Below are 24,520 nucleotides of genomic sequence, written 5' to 3' on the forward strand. Positions count from 1 at the left end.
CGTAGAGAGCCATCAGAGCAACAGAGGATGCAAACAGCCATTGGAGGAAGCAGACAGAGCCATTAGAGGAGCAATATATATATATACACAGGGTTAAAGGAAACAACGGAACATTTTATATATGCAAGGTTAAAGGAGTGGAGAATATATATATGAATAGGCAAATGCATTATCGAAGGAGAAAACCCTATATATATGCGTAACCTTATATATATGTGTTTAATGCAAACGGAGGCCATAGAATACATATTACAAATACACTATCAGAGGCAGAGCAGTATATTATATTGACGGGTTCATTAAGTGTCACACCTGAAACCTCTGATTGCGATAAGGTATGTGGACCCGATGGTCCTATTATATCGCACCCTATTGTTATGTCGCATCCGTGGTAATCGCAATGAATAAAGAGTGGTCACCCCCGAACATGCGATTGCGATTATAACACGGACCCGATGGTCCGATTGTAACACAACTTAATGCTAGATCGCATTCGCTGGAGGATTGGCTCGTCGGCCATCGGCGATGTCATGGGGTCAATGTATAAAGGACCCCTAGAAGTCTTGAATGCCGATTGTGATTGCAAGTGCGGACCCGCTGCGGAATTGTGTTATGGTTGAATGCTATATCGCATCCGCCCATCGCAACAATACACAAAGGAATTACACTCTCCCGAGCGCCGATTGCGATGTAAGTCACAGACCCGATGGTCCGATTGCAACATGGTCCAATGTAATATCGCATCCACTATGTTGCTAGTCTCGAAGGGATGTTAAATTTGCCAATTGCGATGGAGCTATGGACCCGATACAGGAATAGAAGCGGGTAAACTAAATTTGAAATCCGCCATTAGTGTTTCTCACCTGTTTTTCATATATTTTCCTGTGTAACCATGTTTTTGCTTGCGGGGTGGTTTTAAGCTGAAAGGCTTACGATGGCTATGTCTGATGGTTTTAGAAAGCTGAACGTCAGGTAAATAGGGTGATTCATGGCGAAATCAATTGCGATTAGACAGGGCTATCCGTTAAATGAAGCTGAACTCTGTGCATGCCCACAATCATTGTTAAAGGAGCATTGTTACAGTCGTAACCAGTGAGATGTGTTCCCTATGGATTATTTGGCACTCTCTTATGAATTAATGTGTCCTGTGAGCATGATGAGACGGAGGAAGCTACAACAACAGACAAGCCAGTGGTGAGGAAGCTGAAGCAGGTGAGGAGGAAGCCAAAGAGCCAGTGAGTAAGCGGAAACGAATGGACAAAGGCATGAGAATGTATAAAACAATAAAAACAGAGAACTGTTGGTGTTGTTGTTGTGGGGAAGAACTAGAGCGTGAGGTAGCAGAAGCAACATAGGTGGAAGAGGCAGCAGAAGCAGCGGAGGCTGTAGAAGCAGCAGAGGCAGGAGAGTAGGAGTGAGAGAACCTCAACTGAATAGAGTGTAGCAGCATACCAGTTTATACCAAGGTTGGGTTGGAGCCCAAGAGGTTGGAGCCTCAGAACTGAACAGTACTAAAGTCATTAGGGGTAGGTGCTCCTAAGTGCAGAACCACTGCAAAACAGAGTTGGTGCTCTGGAGATTGGAGCCTCACTGAAGTCCAAGTTGGAGCTTAGCAACTATTCACAATCGGATATATACTTGTATTTATTTCATTGCAGTATCTTGAGTTTTAATAAAAGCATTAATTCCAGCTGTTGATTTCTTTGTTCTGTGTATACATATACATATCTATATATGGTTTTGGCAATCACTAGAACAATTAAAGATAAGAAATACTCATTCACTCCCCCTCTCAGTATTTCCAACACACTAGCCATGTAATTTTTTAAGAGTGGACATTTCTCTTTAGAGTGGCCTTCCGTTTTGTATTTGGTACACCACACTTCTTCTTTAAGTTCCTTACTTTTCTTCATATCTTGTAACTTTAGAGTCGATTTTTTTAGCTAACCCTAAGTCTTCTACATACCTACATCAGTATCTCCAATAGGTGAAGCTTCTAATTTCATCGCCAATTCTAAAGCTTCAGCTTGAGTTTCTATCTTCTGTTGTGTCAAAGGAAACCTGATATGTGGCAACAACGCAACTATGAACCATTCCTTATGCTGCTGTGGAGCTATGTCAAAGCTCACCTGATCCAATAATACTTTGAATCTCTAGTCAAATTCCCAAACAAACTCAGTAGGCCTTTGTTTGATCTCCTTTAACTCCATGATACACTGCGACTCAGATTTCAGCTTCTTAAATTCTTTTACCAACATTGTTTTAATATCTATGAATGATATGATCTGATTGCTTGAATACTTCATGTACCACGTCAACGCTCAATCTCGGAATGTTGTGATGAGTTTCACCTTTTTTATATCTTCATCATGGACCTATTTTGTTGTCCATATTGCTTCACATAAAAACGAGAATTGTTCTAGATCCTCATATCCAATTCCTTTAAACATAGGTAGCTTAATATCATCGGCCATATCCCTTCTCGGGGGGGAGGGGGTGGGGTAGGGGTATTCATAAGGGGAGGGGTGTGGGGTTAGGGGGGTAGGGGGACGGGGAAAACCAAAATTACCATGAATATTGATAGATTTTGGCTTCGTCAAACTTTCAGACTAGAAGGGTGAATATTGCGAAGTTACTTTGGGGTTTTCAGGGAGGTTTTCTTCACTTTCAGATCCACTCAGTAAAGGGCTGTAGTTAGTTTCTATGAAAGTCTTCAGACCTTGGCCACGAGATCTCTTTCTAGTGTCTATTCTATATCTTCTCCCACTTCGTGTTGTTCCAGTCTCTTATTCATATCTTCCTCCAAACATAAGTAATCTAATAATCTGATTCCATTCGTAAAAGTCCCTTTTCACATAAAAACATCTTAGTCTAGAGTATCAAAGATCTCAAGAACATACATTACGATCCTTTGAAAAAAATGTTCTGCTTCATTGTAGGACACAATTGAGTCTACCTAAACTCAATAATCAATCTTCCCAAGATGTTATCAATCTATAAATCAACAGCTCTTGAGATCCTATTGTCAGTGTTCTTGAGTCGTTGTATCAATTCAGGAGTCCACTCCTTAAGTTCGTCTCCTTTAAAATGGTTTTTTCTCTCGGTCAACCTTAATATCCACTTGTACAACTTAATATGAAATGAACCGAAGAAGATTTTGTATTGGTCTTCAATAATATACTTCTATAACCACCTTTTAGATGACAGACGAGGGATTCTATTCTCCTGATCTACAAATTCTTGTTCTTTCCGTTCTACCCACTCTTGGGTTTCCTTCTTAAATGGATGCCACATAAACATACCCCTAAAATAGATCTCGGTCCCAACAAAGGAACCATTTTTTAGCTTTAGTTTGGGTTGATCCAGGTTCTGATTTTACTGTCCACCAACAAATCCCTCAATCACTCACCCTCTCAGAAATGAGCTGCAATCAGATCGTAGTCTCACCCAAAGTGATTATGGGCGGATGCAGAACTAGGATTTTATAGCCTTGAGGGATGATGTGATGTGGTATTTTTATGTTATTTTATCCTTAACATACATAGATTACTTTGTAGAGTTGGATTATCGACTTAACCATGCCATTAACAACCATAAACAATACTGCATGGAAGCAACATATAACTAAAATACTGAACAGAAAGCTAAAGATACATAATAATCATATACAAGTTATGTCCATCAAAACTATACTTATTATATTAATTCCTTCAAACAACATACAATTCCTAAACTTGCAGACCTAGCTGCAGGTTTCTGTGCACTCAGCTGCAGACTTTAGGCCTCTGCACACTCAGTTGTGGAGCCTTTCCTTAAAGACCCAAAATAGATTACAAAGAGATTTCCTTATGCTTGTATCATTACTATCTTCATTCATTACTTCGACCTACATATTTTCTCCTATATATACTAATTACATCAATGAGTACATTAAAATACCATAGTCCAAATACAATGGTACTCCCCGAAGCCCCTAAAACATCGTGCAGTACGATGCACTCCACTCCCTAAAATGCAGAGTTTTGACCAAAACAACAAGAACATAGTGGCAAAATAAATAGGATCCAGTTATGTTAGGCCACCCAAACATGAGTTTGAGTTGTAGGAAATTCACAAAGAATTTCAACTAATCCAACACCAAATTCAACTCCAAAATGTTCGCCTCAACCAAATTGAGAAGCACATCCCTTGTCTCCCTTAGACAAAGTTGTTGGGTTCTAGCACCAAAGATCAGACACCTATTGATTCCTCTAAGGAGTAATAGGTTTATTAACATGGTATTTTTTTTTTTTATTTTGTGTGGACCATATGATGGGTTTACAGTCTTTATGCTTATGTTATAGTTAGATAGATATTAGGAGAAACAAAGATATTACTACTTACATGGCACTACTAGAGTTTGAGAACCTTTAAATTTTGGATGACTTACAATGAGGTTAGATGGCCAACAAAGTCGGTTTCCCAATGGGTGGGTTGAGGCCATCTAACATTGTTGGATGAGTATGCAAACTATGTCTCCTTTTTGAAAAGAAATAGAAAGGATCTGCCAAGCTTACAAAAATAAAATATAAACCAAAGAAATTAATAAACCTAAGGGATTATTGATATTAAAAACCCAAGTGGTTAATATTATAAACCTAATGGATTAATAGCTCAATCGCTTGTTAATATTACAAATGCAAGGTTTTAATAAACCCGAGGGATTATAAACCAAAGAGATTAATTTTAAACACTAAGATTAATATTATAAACCCTAGGAATATAAACCCTAATAAATATATTTTAATAAATAGTATGCAAAAATAATTATATTTTAATAAATTATAATAAATATATTTTAATAAATTATATGTAAAAATCATTAAAAATTTTAAAACAATATTATTTAATTTAAATTAGATAATTTATAAAAGTTAGAATTAATTAATTTATAAAATAGTGATATCGTCAACAATTCCATCACTAAAATTGTAGTGTAATTACAAAAGAAATAGAAAACTTCTAACATTTAAATCCATTGTTTCCTTTACTTAGAATTAAAATGCTTACTGTTAGACAATTAGTCCTCAGGGTTAATGATAGGGTTATTTTGGGTAGTTATTGGAGTTCAATAAGACCCGGGAACTAATTCAATTGTTTCTTGTATGTATTAATATGTACACATTGTACATCATTGTTTGAAATCAATTAATATAAGTTTGATTTGGTTTCCAGTTTGATTGTCTTACATATGTTCGAGAGTGATGACCAACATTATAGTGATGGAGAGTACTTCTCACCTTGTATCCAACAAGGGGGGATAGTTGATGGTCTGCTACAGGTTGGAGTTTGAGATGTCAAGTGAGCCTGAGTCAGAGTTGAGTTGATCGAGTTGATTGAACACTTCCATGTTTGGAATTGTTCGAGGAACTGTTCGAGAGTTTGTGGTCACCTTAAAAATAATAAAATAATACTTACATTAACAAATTAAATAATAGAAATAATAAAAAAAATCAATACCAATCACAAATAAAATATCTCAATTTCTATTTTAATTTTATAATAACATTATATAAAAAGATAAATAATTGAAAGTAAAAAAAAAAATGTTTAGTATATAATTATTTTCTACATTTTAATATGAGATGGGTGTGTAATTCATGAATAATGTGATTAATTGTGTATGGAGCTCTCTTCTTGTTAAGAAGGGCTTATGTTTTAAATAGCTTACCTTACTAGCTTACCTTACTGAATAGATTTGTGATGTTTGAGGAAACACTCTAGTTGTCCCTATGCAATTATGTAGTCCTATGTGCTAATCATTTATGTGCTTGAGGGATATATGAATTATGAATGAGAGGTTAAAAAGGGCCATGAAAGGGGCTTATAGCTCTAAAGTGAGTTGGTACATCATTTCTTGGGTAGTATTAACAAGCTTAGAGAAGAATGTGAAGGGACCTTGCCCATATTATTGTAATACCTCTCGGCTTTTATGTAAATATTTTTCTAGTTTTAGAAAACCATAGCGGATTTGACTTGAATAAACAATGGAATATTATGATGTAATAAGTGAATTTTTATTAATAAAAATGGAAACTGGAAATTACTTGGAAAATAATCATTGGAGTAAGAGATTCTTGCAAACACTTAGAAACCCATGTAGTAGATAAGGATCAAGCTAACTTTTCCCTTAAATCCCTCAGTTGTAGAAAAAAATGAGTAAGCGAGAACAAAAAATTAGTAATCAAGAAGGAAGCGTTGCGGGAGAGAAAAGTAGGCTATAAAAAAAAAAAAAACACCTAGGCCACTGGGCTTGCAAACCCATGTAAGGCAAGATGCCGCTAAGGAAAATTATGTTGGGAAAAATGTATAAAATACATTAATTGAAACAACAAGAGGTTGTTCCTTCCAGGCAAGTACATCTCGGCTCGGGGGGAATGGGAGGATTCCGTTCAAGGTTGGGTGGAAAGTGTTTTCCCATGTGAATTTTCTAGACAGAAATTGGTTAGAAATTTCCTTTACTTTTGTAGTAATAATTTTATGTCTATGAAATATGATGAATAGATGAAAGACTGAAATTTTCATGATTATTGTTAATATATACTTAAAGTATGTGTGTAATTAAATGAATTTGTTTTACTGAATATTGTTAAGAAAGAATTGGGGTGTTTGCGTAGTTAAATAAATATGTACAATGGAAGAAATATTAAAGATTATTATACATATGGTCTTTTTATGCGTATAGGTGTTTTAAAAAGAAATTGAGTCTTGGATCATAATGATAGAGTGGTATAGGGACGCGATGTGAAAATTTGTGTTACTGTGAGTCATCACTCAGCAGGTAGGTTCCTTACATGCAAGAATGGAGATATTTTTCATAATTACAGATGAAGGAAATTACCTGTGAATATTTTAGTGAGCTATTGAACGTAATGTGTTACTCAGAAGTTACCTTAGTATATACCCTGACACTCTAATCTGGTTAATGAACAAAGTCCATTAAGGATAACCAAAACTTACATAAAATCATTCTCCAAATAATTTAACACGAAAAGTGACAGTTTGATAGTACACTAGTGATAGACTACTATGGTGATTATGGTTCGAGAGGAAATTGGAGGATACGATCGAAACCCGCTGAAGGGGGCTTTAAGAAACTGAAAAGGAAACAATACATTAGATGCCTGGTGAGACTTTAAGCTTGTGGAGAAGGCGATGTTGGATTACCAACAGAAAATCCAAAACTATAAATTAACTTACGATACACAGGTTAGACTAAAGGTTCATAACCACTCTGGGTGGACAGTAGTTGGTTGATGAGAGTCACTCTAAATTAATATAATTGAATGAAATATTATGCATTATTTGCAATCTCGGTAGAAGACTAGGGATAATTAAAATGAGGTCAAGTTATGATAAATGGGATTACTTTTCTTTTTAAAAGAAGAATTTGATCAACCCCAACCAACCCCAACCGGAATGAGTAGGCACCCTCAAGAAAAATCTTGTAATGAAATAATTAGTTCTAAATTACCAAGAGCTAATGCGAGACCATATCCAGATCAACCCACTATTGCACAATGAGCGCAGAGCTGTGACATGGTATATTCTTCACTAATTGATGGAAAGAGAAAACAATTACAAGAGCCATTAGATTATATAATCCGAAGGTGGAAGAAGCAAGAATAAATGACAGTATTCTCTTCTTTATTTACAAAGCTAATTCTACCCACTTACTGGAAATTATTATACATAGACCGTGTACATAGAGAAGCATAACTTATCATATTTTCATTAAACACAAGAAGAAGTATATAACATGAAGTTTTGGAAATGAGTAAATGTTCAAACTTATAAAGAAATTAACAATTTAAATCACTATGGACCGGGAAAAAAAACTGAAACCCATCATTACCAAAATTTGAGTAGAAATGAGTATTAAATGCAAGGATGAATTATATTAAGATATTCCCTCGAGATAAGTTAAGTGTAGTATCACGAATAACCATAACTTGTGTAATAGTTTGAAAATATATCCACTCTCAGAAAAATGCAAATAAAATTATACTAGTCATTTCAGAAGTAAAAACCTCCTTCCAAAGTACTCAACAACTTACAGGCATAAGGGACGGTCACATGACCGTCAATATCTCCTAAATTCCTTACAATATAACCAATACTTAGGATCATAGAACCAAAAATCCCCTTATGAATTAGAAGATAATATCTTCTGTAGACAAAACACCTCTAGCTAGTGCTTGAATTCCCCAAAACACATGACAACCCAACTTAATTACCCAAGAAGATTCCTCTAAGGGCAAGCATAAATCACCAACCTGGAGAGGGTTAATGCAAGTTAGGAACTTGTCGAAACCAGTGGGTGTAGTTAGCCAAGAGCTACCAAGAGTGTAACCAGCATAGACGTAAAAAAATGATGAAACAGAGATGGAATTACCTTAGGAAGGAGTAAATGCAGAGATTAAAAGAAATAACAATGAAATGTAATAAATTAAAGCCTGAGCGTTGAGAATTAGATAGTATTTACAGGAGTAAGTTGGCGATGAATTTTTTTCCACTCATGTATGCCATGAAAAGAGGATTGTTACAAAGGAACAATATATAGGAAGTTATTGTTACCAATGAGTGAAACCTAACTGAAAGTAAGGCAGAGAATTACCTAGGACTTTTGTCGTAGTCGAAAAAACCACCAACAACAAAAGATTCACTACTTCCCATTCCTCTTTTTTTAATCAAACAACATAGAAGTTTTAAGATTTGACCTTTTTACAGAGAATTAAACTTACAATACAAATATATTGTTTCTTTGACCAGGGAACAGGTAAAATGATTTAGAACCTTACCTGAGGAAGGAACGGAGAGAAATTTCCTCCACTGGTCTGCTTCTTTGTCACCTTTATTATTAAAATTGCAAGAATAGATACGAGTTAACCATACTATACCAAATGAAGATTCACTCGGGTAAGTAATAAATAACAGAACAAAATAATCTCAAGTGTAGCTTACCTATTATCATCATCCCACCACGAGGCTATGCGCTGCCATATTTCCATCTCGGTGTCAGTAGGAGGAATTGAAATGCGACCAAGAGCTTGTTGGAAGACACCTCTCCAACAGTGTCGCGGGTTGAATAGGAAGGATAAAGGTGTTAGAAAAGATTAGGGTTAGAATACACCATCGGATCAATATGAAAGAATCCTGACTGCCCACATTTCCACGGTACATTACCACATAAATTGACCAGGTGAAGGGGTAAGGGATGTCACATGGGCGGGAAGAGGTGGCATAAGTCGGTAGGGAGCTCATCCGAGTAATGCGTGGACACCATTCATTGATCTTGGACCTTAAAATAATCGCAGAAGTGTCCTGAGACACATAATTTTATTAATCAGAAAAACAATTACATAATTGATTTGCAAGAGTTTACAGCCGAACAACCAAACACTATTGCAATGAGCTATTTATAAGCTCCATGTCCTAACTACCTCTAATTATGGATCACTTATTAAATAACAAGTGTCCATTTACATTAAATGCTATTCAAACCAACTAGCTAACTAATCTCCTAAAATAGAGCCTAGGATACGACACATTTGGAGAGTCATATCTTGTTACAACAATATACTAATTTCTAATTATCTCCATTAAATAATTAATCATTCTAGAATAATAATTATTAATTTAATTTCTTAAATTAATAATTATTTTATTTCAATTTTATAACCTATGATAATAAATTATTTTTCGATCATCTAACATTCCCCCCTATGATCCAAAGATACATTACAACAGATACCAACTTCATCCCTGAACTTAGTAAATTTTATTCTGCGAAGCGGTTTCGTGAAAATGTCAGAGATCTGATCTTTGGAAGGACAATAAAGTGGCTTGAGGACATCTTTGGCAATGAAAGATCTGATATGATGATACTTGGTGTCCACATGCTTTGTCTTTGAATGAAAAACTGGGTTCTTGGCAAGTTTGATGGCTGACTCGCTGTGAATGAATAATGATGTAGCTTCTGCCTCAGAAATGCCCAAGTCCTGCAAAATTCGGCGCAACCAAACAATTTCACATGCTGCTTCCCATGCTAAAATGTACTCTACTTCTGCTGAAGAAGTGGCCATTGTAGCTTGTTTCTTACAACTCCAAGATACTGCTGTTGACCCCATATTCATTAAATAACCTAATGTTGATGCTCGATCATCAATACTCCCAGCAAAGTCGGCATCACAATATCCACCAAGTACAAAATTTTTAGTCTTTGTGTAAAGAAGACCAAAATCTTTTGTTCCTTGGATATATCGAAGAACTCTTTTGGCTGCATTCCAGTGGCTGTCTTGTGGTTTCTGCATAAAACGTGAAAGAGTACTGACTCCATAAGATAGATCAGGATGAGTATTTGTCAAATAAATCAAGCTGCCAATCAACTGTCTGTAAGTTGTACTGTCCACCTTTTCCCCCCCTTCAAATTTTGAAAGTTTCAAGTTTTGCTCCATGGGGGTAAGAACGGGCTTGCAATCCTGCATGCCAAAATGCTGAAGAACCTCTGTTGCATACTTACTTTGAGAAATGAAAATATGATGTGGACGTTGGAAGACTTTAACTCCAAGATAGTAGTGAAGTAATCCCAAATCTGTCATCTTAAAACCCGCATGTAACTCCTTTTTTACCTGTGCAATATGATCATCATGGTTGCGAGTAATGATCAAATCATCTACATACATAACAAGAATTACCAGATATTTTCCCTGTTGTTGCACATACAAAGTATCATCAGATTCACTTCGTTGAAAACCAACTTTCTTAAGGTATTCATCCATCTTTGCATACCAAGCTCGGGGAGCTTGTTTTAATCCATATAAAGCCTTGATCAATTTGCAGACTTTATGTTCTTGTCCTTCAACTTCAAAACCTGGTGGTTGGGTCATATACACTTCCTCCTGTAAATCCCCGTTGAGAAAAGCACTTTTCACATCCATTTGATGAACTTTCCATCCTTTTTGAGCAGCCAATGCAAGTGTTAATCGGATGGTGTTCCATTTAGCTGTTGGAGCAAAAGTTTCTTCATAATCAATGCCTTCCTACTGCGCAAAACCCTTTGCGACAAGTTGTGCTTTATACTTTTCAAGTTCACCCTTCTGATTATACTTAATTCTGTAAACCCATTTACATCCTATGGGTTTAACATTTGCTGGACAATCAACAAGTTTCCAAGTGTTGTTATCAATTACTGCTTGATATTCTTCAACCATAGCCTATTGCCATTCTTTATGTTCTATCGCTTCTTTGTATGTGGAAGGTTCAGTAAAATCATTTGCTATCAAGGCAAAATCGCCTTCACTTCTATGTGTCCTTCTGGTGCCAGTTTTATTCTGTTCATCAGGCTTTACATCTTTCAAAAGTTGAACTGCCCATTTCGGAAGTTGGTTCTCACTTGTTTGCGCTTCTGTAAAGTCCCCATCATTGTAAAGAGGATTAATATAAACTGATGTTCGTCGTTCAGGTGAAGAATGTGGAGAATCACTGTCAGAAGAACTACTGCTGCTTGGAGATGCGGATGAACTGCTAGAAGACCCAGATGATGTTGTTGATGTAGATGGACTGGATGACTCATCTTCAGAGGAAGGAAAATCAAGTTCATACCAATTTGGTGAAGTTGGTTGACTTTGCATTTTTCCATTTCTTTTACTTCCTTTGGTTTCTAACTTGTGAAGAAGATTTTCAATTTCTTCAGCACTCTTACTCTCTGTTTCATCAAAAATGACATCCCTGCTCACAATGAATTTTCCATTGGTCAAAAGACGATACCCTTTCTTCTCATCAAAATAGCCAATCATTGTGCATTTTAAACTTCTTGAGTCAAGCTTAGTTCGTTTTTCTTTCGGAACTAAGGCATAACACACTGACCCAAAAAATCTAAGATGTTTAACTCGAGGTTTGAAACCAAACCAAGCTTCATAAGGTGTGATTCCGTCTAAAGAAGCAGTTGGAGATCTGTTTCTTAAGTAGACAGCTGTATGTATTGCTTCCGCCCAATATGTTGGACTTAACCTCTTGAAAGTTAACATGGATCTCGCCATTCCTAACAAAGTGCGATTCATTCTTTCGACTACTCCATTTTACTGTGGAGTGTAAACATTAGTGAGATGTCGTCTTATGCCATTTTCATTGCAATAAGTTTTGAATTCATTTGAAGTGAATTCTCCCCCATTATCCGTCCGGAGAGTACCTATCTTTTCTCTGACTTCATTTTCAACAAGTTGGCGAAAAATTTTAAACTTATCAAATGCTTCTGACTTGTTCTTCAAGAAGTAAACCCAAGTCATTCTGCTGAAATCATCAATGAATAGTAAGAAATATTTGCAACCACCAAATGAAGTTTGTAGTGGACCACAAACATCACTGTGAACTAGTTGTAGCCACCTGTTTGCACGCCATGAACTTGTTGGAAAACTTTCTCGATTTTGTTTGCCATAAATGCAAGCTTCACATTTTGCATTTTCCCTTTTGAATGTGGGAAGTCCTTTAACCATTCCCTGTTTCTACAATTGAGAAAGACTGTCAAAATTCAAATTTCCATATCTTACATGCCATAGTCTCATAGGTGAAATACCTGTAGTCACTGCCCCTGCAAAATCAGAATGCCTTGGAATAACTGTCCCTTTCATCCGTAACAGCTTTCCATCTTCATAACCTATCATGATTGTTTTCAAGTTCTGTTTCACTGAATTAATCTTCACTAAACCATCTTCCATAATCACCTGATGTCCTGCTTGTCGAATCGTGACTAAAGAGAGAAAAATTTTCTTGAAACTGGGTACATACCATACATTGGAAATCATTTTTTCTCCAATGTCAGGGAGAAAAACTTTTACTACTCCTTTTCCATAAGGAGTATGTTTTGTATCATCAGCAAGAAAAATTGAATTAAGTTGGCATTCTTGAAAATTCTAGAAAAAATCACGTCGACAAGTCATGTGCTGAGTTGCCCCGGAATCCAAGATCTAGGCATCTTCATAGTCACTTCTAAGATGAGATGAAATTTGTGATGCTGGTGAGGAAGTAAAAACATATTCTGAGTTATATTCATCTTGATCATTTGCAAATTGTGCTGAATGCTGCTGAAACTTGGGAATTTTATTAAGTGATGTTCGACAATCTTCAGCATAATGGCCAACTTTGTTGCATCTTCGACACACAATTTGACTTAAGTCTCTTCCTCTTCCTGAAGATTGTCCTCTGCCTCTGCTTTGACCTCTATTTTGAGATTGTCCTCTACCTTGACTATTATATCCTTGTCCTTGAAAATTGCCTCTTCCTTGGTTGTTTCCTCTACCTTGAAAATTATTTCTTCCTCCTCTGTTAAAATTGTTTCCTCTGCTTTGGCTTCGACCTCGATTATGTGCTGCTTGATTCTGATTCCATCTGCCTCTTCCTCGAGAACTATCTGCTGATGACTTACTAGTGCTGGCTTCTGTGAGAAAACATCTTCACCAACTTTCTTCTTCTTCCCAAAAGTTTTATCATGTTGACTCAACATTTCACAAAGTTCATCAAACTTTAGTTTTTCTAATTTCCCAGTTACTTGTAAAGTCTCTAAAAAATGCGTATAGGAAGAAGGAAGCCCAGCAATTACAATTGTGACCATAAAGCTATCATCAATTGCGGGAAAACCAGCATTAATAATTTTCTGCCTAATATTCTTAAGTCTGGAGAGATATTCAAGAATATCACCATCTTCAGTTAATTTTTGTTGCAACAATTTTAACTGTAGATCAACCTTCTTTGATTCAGGCTGAGTATCAAAGAGGTCTTTAAAAGTTTTCAAAGCAGTCCATGCATCTAAAGCATTTTCTATATGGACATACATTTCATCATTCACAGATGATTTAATAAGAGCTAAGGCTTTAGCATTCTTGATTTCCCATTTTGCCAATGCATCTGCATCTGTGGGTTTATTCGGCTTAACATCTCCATCACATATTCCCTGCCATAATTCATTGTAAATGAGTGTGCTTTCGATGAGTCGATGCCATGTTTTATAAGATTTGGTGCCTTCTAGTTTGTCAGAATCAGAAAACAAATTAATCAGCTTAGACATTTTAGCGTTGAAGCGTAGCACCAAGAATCAGAACAGAAAGGACAAGATAGTCAACACAACACACCACGCAAAAAAACACGATCTATCGGGGCTTGGCCTTGACCCTCGAATAGTCATCAAAACAGGAGACAATTGACTGAGCTTTGCACTTGGCTCTAGTCAATTTCTCAAATTTTTACAAGGCAACTTTCAAAATTTGACTTTTACAATGGTGCTTTTGCACAATCTGGTAAAAAAAAGTTACCCCCCCCCAAAAGTAAAATTACTTTGAGTTATAGTTATCCTCTTTAAAAAATTACAAGTAAAATCTCCTTATTACTCCAAAACTTTACAAATCCTTATTTCTCCAAATATTTACAAAATTAAAAAATATTTCTAATTGCTGGCATGTTGGCTTGTTGCTGGCAGGCTGGCTCACGCTGGCTTGTTGCTGGCAAGTTGGTTCACGCTGGCTTGACGTTGGGTTTGCTGGCTTTCTCATGGACAAACAAAATTCAACACATTCAATATAAAGTGGCAAAGGAGAACCCGGCTCAGTGCAACGCATCTAGCAATAGATGGGTTAAAAAAGTCCCCCCTTCAGGGAACACATTAAACAGCTTTATTTGTAAATTCGACTTCTTCAGCTTCCCTAACAACAGCAGCGATGTGGTGGATGCGAATTGTCATGGCCCCCGAACTACCGAGGGAACCGCCCTTGTGGATGGCTATAGTGTTGATAACAAAGAGTCGCAGAGTTCGATTCACGGTTTGGTTCCTGAGACCCGGGCCCATGGGGTGCAAGATCATAAAATCCTCGAATCCAAGCGCCAATTAAGACGTATCAATAACCGAGAAGCTGCATTTCAATCACAGCAAAGGAGGAAATCCTACATTCAAGGTCTTGAATCCAAGTGCAAGATGTGGGAGAATTATTGTAATCAACTTCAAGGATCAATTGCCTTTGTCTGCACTGAAAATACAGTTTTGAGAGATGAGCTTTCCCGTTGCAAGAGGCAGAAGGGTAGTAATGGTGTGTCGGAGCCTGCAGTGCTAAAAGATTCCCCACCGTTGGAGTCCCGATCTCATCTTACCACCCTAGTGGTTGTTGGCCATATAATCGGTGTCCACTACCTCGAATGGCTTCTGGCAGCACTGACCATTCTACTTCTTGTAGGGGCAGTCAATCCAAGAAGCGTAAACAGCACAAGTCAAGCTGAGGATGAGTACAAGTCTTCAATTTTCAGGGTCTCAAGTACTTTTGGTGAGAAAAGACCAGTTCTTGAAGCCTTCCCAGTTACGAGTAGCGCAAGGGAGGTCGCTAGTTCAATAATAAAACAGAGGCAAATATTTGATAATAATAACAAATATTTTCAGATTTAAAAAAACTAAAATCAATAATAGATTTTTCTTCTTTTCTTTTAAACAAAAAACTGGATAATTTCCATACCGAGCATTTGTTGATCAATTCAATGGAGTTTTCCAAGAACTTGTAGATCTGGAGTCTCTTCTTCACATCAGCTGCATTACTGGAGCTCTGATACCACAATAATGGCAGAAGTGTCCTCAGACACATAATTTTATTAATCAGAAAAACAATTACATAATTGATTTGCAAGAGTTTACACCCGAACAACCAAACACTCTTGCAATGAGCTATTTATAAGCTCCATGTCCTAACTACCTCTAATTATGGATCACTTATTAAATAACAAGTGTCCATTTACATTAAATGCTATTCAAACCAACTAGCTAACTAATCTCCTAAAATAGAGCCTAAGATACGACACATATGGAGAGTCATATCTTGTTACAACAATATACTAATTTCTAATTGTCTCCATTAAATAATTAATCATTCTAGAATAATAATTATTAATTTAATTTCTTAAATTAATAATTATTTTATTTCAATTTTATAACCTATGATAATAAATTATTTTTGGATCATCTAACATAAAATAGAAATTCGTTACATGTGTATAAGTTTATTTTGAAAAGAGTGCGAGCAACAAATCCATAACATGGGAGAAAAGAGAAAAGAAATTGCTTAGTTTAAATGTAAATTAAATAGATATGATCACAACATGATATGCATTTTTCCTAACCATTTTTCCATAGACCGCTCCTTGTTACACATGTATTGTGGAACCTCACCCACCAAGTGAATCCAAAGGGCATTGATTTTGTATTAATCCATTGACTAACGTTTAGGATTGTTCAGGAATTAGAATATGCCAACCATAACTTTTGTATTGTATATATGAATAAACGAATTCTAGATTGGATATTCTAATGTAGCGTCCAATGAATAAAGGGTCCCTTATTAGTATGGTTAAATGGTTATGTCTGGTTATTGAAATCTTTAAGTTATAACCATGATAGAGTATGTTTAAATAAGAGAAAAAATGTAAAGGTAACCATGAGTGTATTGACTCCATTCTATGGATATGAACTGATATATTAGTTCACTCCATATGTTAAATATTGGACATAAGAAGATAGTGGAGGGAACATGCTAGGATATGTCCAACTATGTATTGTCTCCCATATATCGCAATTATCAAATATATGTTCCTAAATAACAAAGGATGATAAAGGATGATAAAATTATTGGTGGGGTACATCCTTGAATTTAGTAAGTCTCCATAGAGCTCGGTGGTGACTTTAAGGTATTGGGGAAATAGAATTTCCTAATGATTCCCAAATCCATATATGAACATGGTGACACTTTGCTTATATAAATAAATAAATAAGAATAATGTAAATGTGTGGAACGCAACCTCATATTTAAAAGGAACTGTACAAGTTAACAACAATACTAAGTATGACTAAATTCTATATAATGCGCATAGACAAATAAGAAATACAGTGTGCTCATAATATTCTCTAAATTAGTAATCAGATATATATATATATATATATATATATATATATATATATATATATATATATATATATATATATATATCATGTGAACTGGATGTTCTTTTCACTTATTATCTCAAGGAATAGTGAAACAAATGTCTTGTGCATGGAAGAGTGGAGTGTGGATAGGCCAATGGCCAATGGTCCATGGTTGATATGTTGTAAAGTATTATGATGGGATGACCATCCACCACCCCCCATCAACACCTTTGATTCTTGTTACTATGTTAAAGGGAGTGATGAGAGATCAACCAATTCGGGTATGGTTTCATCCTCCTAGAACTTTGTCGTTGGATGATCGACCACCACCAAGGTAGGTGGAGTAAGATTTGATTTGATGACAACAGGGAGAGTTCTGGTCTAACGATGGAACTACAAAAATGTGAAATTTATAGTTGGAGCATCGACACCAATAAGGAGTGAGGTGGTCGAGTAAGCTAAGATTGTTAATCTAGTGAGGAATATGTTGGGGTGGGCCCATCAATCACATGCATCATTTCCCACTATTGGGTTCCTATGTATGTTGATTAAACTGTGAAACAAATGGTGCCAACAAAGTGTGCAACCATACGGTCAGGCCATGGCCCACTACTAGGATTTACGGGTTACAACTATGAAGTCGGGTAATAAAAAAAAACTAGCTAATCCACCAATGGTTGCAACAGTGGAACTTTAAAATCAATCCACCTCACACCATTGAGACCATACACCCTTGTTAACTTATAAACGGGTGAGGGCCAAAACATCATGATCCATAGGACATTATATTGATGGTTGAAAGTGATTGTCCCCCACCGTTGTGGTCATTATTTAATGGAGGGTGGGGTCCATAGTTGGGATTAGTGCCAAACTGCCATTCTGTAATCAAGGGCAGAGATTAATTGTGAGGCCCTCTTTCCCAATTCTAAGACCATCATTGGGAGAGGTCTACGTTACCGGTGATTTTCTGAAGTGGTTTCATACGACAGGGTCATGTGATCTTAGTGGAGGTCACAAGGCCACCATGCAAGTAATGTGATGACATGGCCTCTTTGAATAGGCCAAAACTTCTAACATTCATAACTTTTGATCCAAAGCTCGAATTTCAGTGAATTTTATATCGTTAGAAATCCCTCGATGAGCTGGATGTAATGGTGGTGTCATAATTAAATTATACAAAATTATATAAATGAATTTTTTCTAACCCTATTTCCATAACAAGCCTTGGGGATCAAGTAAAAAAAAGTAACACCTTCCTAACACATCCTTACTAGCTGCTCTCACATCTACCTCCTTACTCCTCTCTGTCAAAACCAACTCACTCCTATTTATTCTTAATGGATTGTAAATGGACCCCTTGTTCATGATTTCAATCAAATCCTACTAGGGAGTTAACTGGTACTCTAACCATATGCATACCAGTGTTCTCGTCAATCTCCAAGGTTGTTCAATTCACACACCCTGCATTAAGGTTTATTCCTCCAGTAGTCCTAAATGACAACTTCATTCCTTACTCTACAACTAATGCTTGGTGCAACACTCCTGTTTCTATCAACACAAATAACTCATCTCTTGATTCTTGGCCCAGTGCACTTCTTTTACCTTATCAACTAGACCGTGGTTTTTTTATCATTCCTTAGGACCTAGTCGAGACACTTCTTCACTCTTAACTAGAGTTACTCCTCGATCATGCAATTATAATGCTACATGCCACTACACCACATTCAATATTCAATCAACGACCACGATCAACACACACATATCAAAATAAATACATGAATGAAGGATCCACAAGGTGCTAAGTCCACTCTAGGATAATTTGGAGGTCTAGAAGTTCTAACAAGCATATACTCTAAAAGGATCGAGTGAGTTTGGACATCTAGCTAAATCTGGATATAAGCTAAGTTTGGGGGTTTTGATAGCCTAGGACTCCAAATGTTTCCTAATTAGCTTAGATCCGTACTCATGGTTCTATTCAAGGTTTCGATCTAGGACATGAAAAGCTTGAAACCCCCTAGACAAATCTGGATCCCAAATCAAGGTGGTCAGGTGACTTGAAGTGAAGCTTGTGGTCACTTCTAAGGTAATATGGTGTGAATAAGCCAGGTCCAAGCGCTTAGGAGGCTAGGCTTGTAACGAGACATAGATAACATGTCGGTAGACATTTTGACCACTGACTCCTATGGAGGAGTCAATCCTATCGATCTGGAGGGTCACACAAAGGTAAAGAACTGCAATTGGGATGGAGTGCTTGGCCAATGGGAGTTTAGGTAAAATAAGTAAGGTCGCGAGTTAAGGAAAGTTAGACCACAGTGAAGGGAACAACTAAGACAATGAGGACAAATTGTCTAGTTTTGACATATAGAGAATGAGATTGGATGCGTTGAGTTGTAAATAAATCAAGAGCAGCTAGAAGGGTTGCATCAAGTGGTATTAGAGTAATATCACAGTCCTTGGGGATTGAATAATGATTAAAGGAAGTTATAACTGGCTGAGAAGATTAAAATAATTGCATATGGAGGAAAGGACAAGTGAAGAAATAGGAGATTTGCAACGAGCAAGAGAAAAAGATGCAAACCCATAGGGTATGCATATGAGGTAATGAGTTACCCTACTTACTTTGAGTAAATAATTGATTGATGATTACTTTTACAATAGTAGGCGTTGAGGCAAATTAATTACCTATCATTTAATTGTCAACCGGGGGGCTTCGTAAAACTTGCGAAGCATGCGTGCACTAGATATGCTAGAAATTAACTTCCAATTTATATCAATCTAACTACTAAACCAAATCTAATTCAACAATCAATTCAAAGGAAATTATAGTACCGTGTTTGGAATTGAAATCTTAATATATCACACTTGCGGTATTTGAAATCTTAATCTACCACACTTGCAGGAATTGAAGTCTTAATCTACCACACTTGCGGGAATTGAAAAGCACACCACTCTTTCAAAAATGAAATTGCATGAAATGAAATCTACTCTAAGGGGTCATGTATGCATTATCAAATCAGGATCCTATGAAATGAATAATCAAAACCACATGATATGAAATGAACGCACAAACAATAATTATTAACCTCTACATATGAAAGCAAATAAAAACAATCACTCTTAACCTCTCACACAGGAAAAGGTATGAAAGAAATAAATCTTAATCTATGAAAGAAAATAAAAACAATCACTCTTAACCTCTCACACAAGAAAAGATATGAAATAAATAAAACTTAATCTATGAAAGCAATAAATTTTAATCGATGAAAAACAATAAATTTCACACATTATAGATGGCCAATCCAAAAGCACGAGGGATGGAAAATTGAGAGGCTCCAAATACAAGCATAACTAAATCAAAGTGAACATCACTCATGAGCATGGTGCCAAATCCAAATTCTATATTCAAAACAAGAGCATTTCCCCAACTTTTCACATCTAAAATGATAGGAGAAAACTTCCCCTATTTATACAAAAATATGAGAAGCTATCTCATTAATGAGAGTCCATGAATATCTCCCTATATCTATAGAGTTACAATCAGAATACAAAATGATAAGACACATGTTTTCTTAGAGTTTCAATACAAATAGGAAATGATAAGACACATATCCTCATGATCCCATGATCTTCTCCACTCAAATTCGAATTTGGTTTTGGGAGGCCACATAAGGGTCTTTTAGAAGCTTCCTTTTGACCTACATATGTCAACAATTTCATCCCACTTGTTAGGTATAAGCATATGCACATTATTTTTTAATTTTTAACCATAAATTTACTTTAAAATGCTAAGAATTAATAAAGTTTGGAAAAACATAAATGTGACCCAATAATGATAATGGTAAGGTAAATTTAATGAAATAGAGGTGGAGTGAAGGTGACAATATGGAAATATAAGTGAAAATGTAATGGAAGTGAATGACAATTTCAAGGCCCAACATACCCCCCAACTGAATCTATTGCATGTTCTCATGCAATCTATTACATTAATTATTTTTTATCCTTGAACTTTGACTTAACTTTGCATGATATCATTTGATAACTTCATACTTTTACAAAATATTTTAGTTGAATTACAACATGGTTAGTTCTTGTGTTACAACCATATTTTGTTGTTTCATTCATTTTTTATCTTTGAACTTTGCATAATGATAATTTGATTATTGCTGCAAAGTATATCTTTATTGGATTGCATCATAGTTGGTTCTTGTGTGACAACCATGATTGTGTTTGTGTTCAATTATCTTTTTAGTACTTTTGACAAGCCTTTGTATGCTCATAACAATAATGTAATAGTTAATATCTTTTGAAAGTATGTGGGTTTTTGAATGTGATATGAATATGGAAAAATATGAATATGAATGTACTCTCCCCCCCCCCCCCCCCAACTGATGATACTAGAAATTTTATGAGATGAGGAAAAGAATTTTTTTTTTCCAAAAATTATCATGCTAGCTTTTCAAGGAATTTTATGGTAAAAAGTTAGAAATGACATACCTTAACTTACCCTTTAGAAATGGATGAGCTACATGTGTGATGGCTGCAAAATTCTGATCATAATCTTCTTCAAGTGGTTGGACAAGTCATGGAGAAAAGAGTTAAGATGACTTTTTATTTGCTTTTATTAAAACTTGCTAAATCTGCTGCGAAATAGTTTTGATTTTGTTGCTGCCATTTGATTCCGCAGCTGTTGTTTGATTCTGCAGTTGTCATCTAATTCTGCAGCTGCTGTCTGATTCTGCAGCTACTATCTAGTTTTGCAGCTGTTGTCTGATTCTGCAGCCATCATCTGGTTATGTATCTGCATATCTTCTACATTTGCTCCAAAAAGTTGAAAATAATAGTCTTCATGTCTTCAAAACTCATTGGCACAATTCCTCTACGTGAATAAATGTTATGATGTCGAACATAGCAGGAAATTATTGACTTAGTGGCCATTAATGGATGCCACTAGTCAACACGAGAACTCTCATCATTGATGACAATGAGAGTCAAGATACCCAAACACATCTTGCTAAGTACAAATAATTTTGTTGTTGTCGAGTACCTAGAAGATCCAATGAATAAGGGACATTGATGTATTCTCATTGTTCGTCGGCATGAGGACTTGCCATTAAGGCATGAAAGCCTTAAGGTGTTTTTGCAAGGATTTTAGACTCAAAAGACTATGGACTCAATAATTTGCATTGAAGTGGGGTTTATTTGTGAAATAAAAAAGGATAGGAAAGGAAAAATAAAAATGGAAGATGACAATGGCAAATAATAATGACAATGGGCAATAAGCATGTAAGTGAGCTTCTTTCTTTTATTTGTGGGTCAGGCGGAAAGTGTATGTGAATAAAGGAAAATGAACAACTAACTCTTGTTGGGAAAAATGATTGTGGCTTGCTTTGAATTGCTTGGTTGGATTTATAATTCAAAAGGGAGGAAAGGTAATGGTTTTGATGGATATGGAGATGGACTTGTTCTTGTGTTTCTCATGGAATCGGTCCTTTGAAGACCAATTGTGCGCACAATTGGTTTTTTCAACAATTATTCAATCATCCCAAACCTGTAAAAAACTTGACATAAAGAACATAAGTGTGTTCAAAAAGAAATGATCAGTTCCTTTCTCATTCTTACACAAAATGTCAAATGAAACAGAATAAGGAAAATCAAAAGTCTTATATTCAACCCAATTCATTATATCGATAACAATCCATTTTTAAGAAATAACCATGAAAAATAAATTAACTTCCTATTGTCGGATGACTTCGTAAAACAATTGGGATCACAAAATTTGCTGTGCTCTGCAAGTTAAAACTTCATAGAAAAATACACAGCGACAATATGAATGGCAGATGTTCATAAATCATCTAAATAATTTTCCAATTATTTTGCAAGCCATTATTGAATCGTCATTTGTGCTATAAAAATAACATGCTGTCAAAATATTTGAAGCGACAAAAATTTGAAAAAGTAATTGTACAAAAAATAAATTTATTTCAATCAAAGCTTGCAAGTATTTTTCCCTTTATAAATTGCTTCAATAAATTGATTGTATATGTATTAATCATCACATTTTTTTTTATATATTATAATTTTTTATTTTTTATTTTTTATTTTTTTTACAAATAAAATTATTTCTTTTATTCAATTTTTGAAAATTATTTTTGTTCATTTCATTACTTCAGATGTAGGGACCTTTTTCATTCTAGCAGCTGGTGTTCCTAGCCTTGGATAAAAATGTGAAATGTGAACATGCAAAAACTTGTATTCTTTAATTAGATTAATAGTGGTCTTGAAATTATCTTCCTTTGTTTTGCCTAGAAATCCACATATCACATCAGTCGCTATCTACATGTCTGGCACAAGTCATATTAATGTATCAACCACAAATCTGAATTCACTGATTGTGTATTCATGCTTCATAGCATTCAAAACAGAATCACTCCCTGACTACACTAGCACATGATGAAACGAGTATACACATGGGTGCAACATTAAGTTAGCAATTTCTTCCAAGTGTTCAAGGATGTAAGGAGGGTAAATCTATTGAAATTTTGAGGAGGAGCAAGAGTCATTGTTTGATTAGAAGTCTTAGTGAATTAAATGTGTTATTGCCAGCAAAACCTCATGCATAAAAATAATCTGTTTTCCTCACGTAGTCACCAAATAGGGTCCCAAAGAACCATGATTTTCTCCCGAACAGTTAGGAATTCGAGGAAATGGTTTCTGGGTTTTTAAACTCATCCCGTTCTAGAAAAACCCATGTCCCAGTTTTTTCAGATTCGCCTTGGTTTTCTAAAAAAAATCGTTTTAAAATCAAGTGTCAAGACAGTTACGCTTTCTGGCAATTACGTTTTCTGCAAAAATCAATTTCGGATTTCTCCTAAACGGTTGCAAAATCCAGAAAATCGCTCACGAGTTACCTAATTTCCCCCGTTCCAGAGAAAACCCATGTCTCATTTTTGTCTAATTTGCCTCGGTTTTCTCAGAATTTGCATTTTAAAATCGTGTGTTTATGCTGTTGCGTTTTCTAGAAATGTTTCGGTGATTTTTGATTTGCAGGTTTTGAAGGTTGGGCTTGTGGCTGCATGGATGTCTTCCAGCAAAGGAAAAGGGAAGATCTAACTATATCAATCATCCTATAGACAATTCTGGGGGACTCGAAATCTGGAATGAGATAAAAGATGGGACAATGCTTTGAAGAAATCTAACCGCATCATTTTTGTAATCCCGCAGAAAACTCTTGCATTATAGAGGTAAGGATTTTTGCACATGGATTTGCAAGTCTTGCAGCATTCTTCAGAAGTTTTGACTTTCAAATCATAACCCCCAATCGACTGCCTTTCTCAGAACTCCTGGGGTTTAACGTTGCTACAAAGGCGCAAATTAAATTGGAATCTATCAGCAAATTTGCAGTCACCATACGTGCAGCTCGTATTGAAGGATTTGAAGAGCTGCGTGGTTGTTTTTTATGTTTGGTTGTCTTTGTTTTATGTGTTTTTCTTTTTTCTTTTTTGTGGTAAATGTTTTGTTTTAAAAATTATATAT

General features: G+C 35.7%; 1 protein-coding gene across 1 annotated transcript; it reads left to right on the top strand.

Moving 5' to 3' along the window:
- The first annotated feature begins 567 nt into the window (after positions 1-567).
- On the top strand, positions 568-24,097 carry LOC149207884 (uncharacterized). The gene is made up of 5 exons (XM_089398167.1): positions 568-690; positions 958-972; positions 1,153-1,212; positions 14,510-15,397; positions 24,035-24,097. Exons 1-5 carry the CDS (start codon positions 568-570, stop codon positions 24,095-24,097), a joined length of 1,149 nt encoding a protein of 382 aa, XP_089254293.1.
- Positions 24,098-24,520: the final 423 nt, after the last annotated feature.

The sequence above is a fragment of the Pinus tabuliformis genome, chromosome 1_2, assembly GCF_031772625.1.
Source record: "Pinus tabuliformis cultivar Carrire ecotype Pingquan chromosome 1_2, CPIR1, whole genome shotgun sequence".
Lineage (NCBI taxonomy): Eukaryota > Viridiplantae > Streptophyta > Pinopsida > Pinales > Pinaceae > Pinus > Pinus tabuliformis.